Below are 5595 nucleotides of genomic sequence, written 5' to 3'. Positions count from 1 at the left end.
AAGATTAAAATATAAAATGGTCCACAAAACTTTTATACAAATCTTAAAATAGCTTAAGGATATTTTGAAATGAAAGCTTATTTATGAAACTGAAGTTAATAGCATAGAATTGGAACCCGACGACTATGTCGAGCTGTGAGAAGCCTGAGCACTTCGTATTGACGCCACATTATATAAGTAATTAGTATAATTACACGAGCTTTAACACAGGTAACTTTAGACGAGGTGGATTTATTTCGACTGCTTATGATAAATCACGAGTGATTTTCAGCGGAGTGAAACATCAACAACAAACCCTGAGTTATCTGGATTGTGGTTGTTTTTTCTCAAATGTGTAGTAAATCAGTGAATAACGATTTAAGATGACCTAAAACCCAATTTACCAGCTGATGACCAGGTGAAGAGATCAAGGTGGCGTCGAACACCAGCAACGGAAAATCGTATTACTCGATTATTACGCATCACGGCATCCTCATAGATCTGAGCAGATAAAACCATTAATAATAACTTGTTGTTCGAGAAGTCGAGGTAAGCGTTTATAGTTCACTCTATGCATTCCCTAACCAGCAGCAAACTTAATAGGCCAAATTTACTTTTGTCTTTGCAGGGATATACTACTCGAAAAACATTGGAAATCTGTTATCGCACGTTCAGTGTGCGACTATTTTTTCGATGCCCAGGCAAAAGTATCTAATCTTCAGGACATTCCGCCTGTTATTGCCACACCACATCATTATCTCATCTCCGTGTTTCGAAACAAACTTTTCTTCCTTGCAGTCACTATGTCAGAAGGTAATCGTGTTTACACATCTTTATCTGCATATTTTCATCCACCTTTTCATTTCGTTTCTGAAAGCGCTCTGACTATACCACGCTAAACATTCGCGATGCTCTCCTATTTTTCCCGAGAGACTAAAAACATTTTATCTTCGAACGACATTTTTTTTAAAGAAGGTAAAGCCATTGTGTAATTATGCGTTTAAATTTTTGAATTTACTTGTTCGTATTTTAAATACAACCTTTTTCGACATTACAACGGCAGAAGTTCATCTTCGAACACGTTTTAGAAAATGTTCAAGGTATATATATTTGTATTGTATTGTATTGTATTGTGAGACATTAATTTATTTGCAGTGCCGCCACTGTTCGTGATTGAGTTTCTCCATCGAGTTGTCGATACCTTCACAGATTATTTTGGGGACTGCGGTGAAGCCGTATTAAAGGAGCATGTTGTCGTTGTATATGAATTGCTCGACGAGATGCTCGACAATGGATTTCCTCTCGCCACAGAACTTAACATTCTCAAAGAGCTGATCAAGCCTCCAAATCTACTTCGGACGATTGCCAATACAGTAACAGGTTCGTAACAAGATTTTTGTATCGGTTCTAGTGCTTTGAGGCTTTTTAGAATAACTAAAAGATAATCACGTTTTCGTTCTACCGTTTCGTACCTACTTAATTTTGTACTCGTTTTGATTTCTAGATGTGTGTTCGTCTATATGAAGAAAAAGTCTCGGTCGTTGTTATAGGGACCAATAGAAGCTATTTGTGAATCATTTCGTAAACTATTTTTGCCGATATTGTTTTATTTCCTATAAACTTCCGTGGTTCTTGAAAGCAATTGATATTGAAGCGTGTAAACTTCTCTTATCGCTTTTCAGGTCGGAGCAATGTCTCATCGACGCTCCCAACTGGTCAGCTTTCATGTGTACCGTGGCGCCGCGCGGGAGTAAAATACACAAACAATGAGGCGTATTTTGATGTCATCGAAGAGGTGGATGCTATTATAGATAAAACGGGTGCAATTGTCTCCGCTGAAATTCAAGGAAGGGTAATATTATGATAATCGAAAGCTTAAGATATGGAAGGTATTTTGGACGTATTTTTCTATAATTTACTTGTTATCTTTGACGATAACCTTCATGGGTAACCTAATATTAAACGTACCTAGAGTTGTTTCTCTTTTAATTTATAAAAAAGCATGGTGCAAAGAACACCACATATACACTATTAACATTACTTAATGTATACCTATCATTTTTCCTGTGGATTATATGTGCGTTATTTGATTAGATCGATTGCTGCATGAAACTTTCGGGAATGCCAGATCTTACGTTGAACTTCGTCAATCCTCGCTTATTCGACGATGTCTCGTTCCATCCTTGCGTTCGATTTCGTCGTTGGGAGTCTGAAAAGGTTCTTTCGTTTGTCCCGCCTGATGGAAATTTTCGCTTGATGACCTACCACATAGGCAATCAAAATCAGAATCATGTCGCAATACCAATCTATGTACGGTAAGCAAGTATCAACTTAGATAGCCAGTATGTCAATCATGGTAAGCAAAAATTAACTTAGATAGCTAGTATGTTTATCTTTGCAACAATTAGTCGTTTGTGTATCGATATTATGTGACCACGACTGGCACTTCATGTATCTCGACGTCGCGTGTGTATTTTATGTATTTTTAAATTGTGTGCTGTATTGCAGGCACCAAATATCGTTCCGTGAAGCCGGGGGAGGAGGTCGGCTTGATGTGACCGTGAGCCCTAAATCAACTATGGGAAAAACAATCGACGAAGTGGTACTCGAGATGTCGATGCCAAAGAGTGTCCTGAATTTATCACTAACTGCCAGTCAGGGAAAATACTCATTTGAACCTACGAGTAAATTGCTAGTGTGGAACATCGGAAAGATTGAGGTGTCTAAGCTAAATACCGTTTGTACTCTTTTTCCCAAATGTGACGGTTATTAGACGGTAAATTTACCTATACGAGAGCAAAATCGTTCGTGAATTCTAGTCAGGGTGTACTTTTCTTTGTTTACTGTATTCTTGTGGAAACGAAACTTGTATTTAGCGAAACTGTAATTCTGCAACCTTTTCAGGTTGGCCGCGTGCCAAACATCCGCGGTACGATTTCCATGGTTTCTGGTTGTCCCCCACCAGAAACTCAACCTGTAATTTCCCTACAATTCAACATCCAAAGCCTTGCCGTTTCTGGCGTTAAGGTGAATCGATTAGATATGTATGGAGAGGTAAGTACGACACGAAAGCTTGCTTACCAAAAACATTACTCGTCTTTGTTTACCTTTACTGCCTCCGTTTGTTTCTGCAAACTTTAAACTGACTTCACTCTAATTGGAAACACCCTATTGGTCGTTTCACAGTATATTCGAATTATGTAAGCAATCGGTCTTCCGAAATCTTCTTCCATGTTTTTAATCTACTAAGGTTCATTTCTCTAGATCTTTACGTATTTCTACATTTCCGTTATTTGTTGCTAGCACAGATACGTAACTGCATTTTTTCCCAACTACGTCACTCAATACAGTAAAATACTGAGAGGATCTTCCTTAATGTGCGGACACAATTCTTTTACTATTTACGTATGAAAACTAGATAAATTCGTAATTTTTGTCCAATTAAAATTTTCGTTTAACAGTAATGCCAACGGACGGCGCTTAATTAAACACTGGCCATTTTACTCTGTATCCGTAGAACGATGTACATTAAGGCTGGCATCAGCTTCTCGTCGGAAAGAGCGCTTAATTGTAAATTGAATAGAAAAAGTGCAAAAAAAAACTGCATTTGGCAGGTACAAAATCTGATATAAAGGAATATCAATCTATTTCTCGTCAACGGTGCACTTTTTAGTACCAAGGAGCGAACTGCCTGAGCGAGTACGAATCGGGAATTCTCCACAGACGCGTGGCCCCAAGTCCGGTACGCTAAGGAACAAGCACACTAATAATATAACAAGCAGAGCTAGCGCAACATTGTGCTTTTCTCTCTCATCGTCTCTTGCTGCGACCGCTTGCGCGAAAGTAGCTGGCTGTTCTTCCTGGCACGTGATGGCCAACCTACGTGGCGTCTCTTCCAGGAGTCTAACCTAAATCGCAATAGTTGTTCAAGTCAATAGGTTACTTCAGTAGCAATAACAACAGCTTATTCATAACTGCTTATTCTTTTAATGTATATTCTATTATTAATAATTTGCGCTTTCTCTCATCAGTATCTCCAGCTAGTGCATTCACGTTGCTAAAACGCTGCATACATCATACGGGAAACTGCTCTAATCCTTGCACGGCAATATAATGCACCTTGAACACATCGCATGAATTTATACATCTCAGCGGTAGCAATACAGGTGGAACTCACAGGTCATCATCGTTCGTTGCATGTTGGTGATGGACATGTGCAGAAACACTGAGATCCAACAAACACAGCACACAAGGCAACACATGCGAAGTAATAAGAGCTGACGGTAGATACACTTTTGGCGTCCAACTAGTTTTGATGTAAGTTGGAAAATCTGTGCCATGGAAAATGATCGAGACCGTCCAGTAAGATATATTTTCTTTTAATTAGAAGGACTAATTTTGACCCGGTGCTCGCTTGGGCAGTGGAGTGAAATGTTGTCTTCTATTAAAGTCGGAAGGGTAACTAAAAAATATGCGAGAAGTTCAGTTACATGACTTACCATTTTGCCGAATAGAAATCGTGAGCTCGCGGTATTCAAACTTGTGGAGAAGAAGTTTCGACTTTTCCTTGCAGAGGTGTGTCTCGCCTTTAGCTGCTAGAAACTGCTGCAACTAAAGTCGACTCGGTTTATCTTTTCCCCGGTAGGATAATAATGATCGTAATGTCTGTGTACGCTAGGAATAGCATGGGTTACATGAATGTAACAGAGCTACGTAAACATGTAGTGTGACGTAGCTGCAATAGATATTTCCATGCTAACAGTATGCTAGCAGAAATTTTACCTTGCTACGCAGCATGAATATGCTGGAATGGTATAGTTTTTTAATAAGATAAATTTTCTAAGACTTCAGTGTCAGACTTCAGAAAAAAAGGCCATAATGTAGATAGATGATAATTACTTCATTAACATATATCCTTTCGAATTTATCAAACCGTATGCATTTCATTTAACACGAATTTCGGTTAGCAACTAACCTTAGTAACTATTAGTACCTATTGTTCGGGTTTTAGCGACAACTAAATTATTGAAGTATGAACATATGTTGTGTCCATTATTCTATCTATCAGCTGTGGGTTTTGCAATCGCTTGGGACAGTAATTTTGCAATATGGAGTTACCTTTCTCTTTTTTTCCCAAAAATTCTAAAAAATTCTCAATTATGTGTGATTATTTTATTGTGTATTTGTTGCAGAGCTACAAGCCATTTAAAGGAGTTAAGTACATCACCAAAGGAGGGAAATTCCAAGTGCGAACATAATTATTACCTGCTATTGTCATAACACGCGCACAGATGCCTGGCAGAAGAAATTACAGATATAAAATGAGGACGCAAATCTTGTGACAAAGTGATTAGGTAGATTAATGAAAACGTAGATAAAAGTTGACTTGTTAGGAAAATGTAACAGACAGTGATAAGTGGTTGGGTAGTTGTATAATAATATGCATAAATGTATGACTGTTCCAAATAGTGAAGTAAGTTAGGAAAATGCCTTTTGGTGCTTATGTGTATATCGCCAAGCGACAAGACGACATATATAAAATAAAGACGGCAATATCAACTGAGCTTTGTTAGTGTACAAAGACTTTGACCTTTGTCTATTTATTTTCCATATATA

At 38.1% G+C, this 5595-nt stretch overlaps 1 protein-coding gene across 3 annotated transcripts; it reads left to right on the top strand.

Annotated features, from left to right (window-relative positions):
* The first annotated feature begins 220 nt into the window (after nucleotides 1-220).
* On the top strand, nucleotides 221-5568 carry cm (AP-3 complex subunit carmine). Of its 3 annotated transcripts, XM_022794896.2 has the most exons (8): nucleotides 221-792; nucleotides 1135-1359; nucleotides 1662-1831; nucleotides 2074-2294; nucleotides 2488-2698; nucleotides 2884-3033; nucleotides 3653-3721; nucleotides 5172-5568. In XM_022794896.2, exons 1-8 carry the CDS (start codon nucleotides 783-785, stop codon nucleotides 5235-5237), a joined length of 1122 nt encoding a protein of 373 aa, XP_022650631.2. In that variant the 5' UTR covers nucleotides 221-782; the 3' UTR covers nucleotides 5238-5568. The 3 variants fall into 3 exon arrangements, with proteins under 3 accessions (XP_022650631.2, XP_086830848.1, XP_086830842.1); XM_086974722.1 differs by lacking the exons at nucleotides 3653-3721; nucleotides 5172-5568 and adding an exon at nucleotides 3497-3646 and having other exon boundaries at nucleotides 222-792; XM_086974716.1 differs by lacking the exon at nucleotides 3653-3721 and having other exon boundaries at nucleotides 235-792.
* Nucleotides 5569-5595: the final 27 nt, after the last annotated feature.

This window comes from Varroa destructor, unplaced genomic scaffold (genome assembly GCF_002443255.2).
Source record: "Varroa destructor unplaced genomic scaffold, Vdes_3.0 BEIS01000001.1, whole genome shotgun sequence".
NCBI classification, from domain to species: Eukaryota; Metazoa; Arthropoda; class Arachnida; order Mesostigmata; family Varroidae; genus Varroa; species Varroa destructor.
The sequence above is the reverse complement of the archived record's forward strand: the minus strand, read 5'-3'. Positions and strand labels throughout refer to the sequence as shown.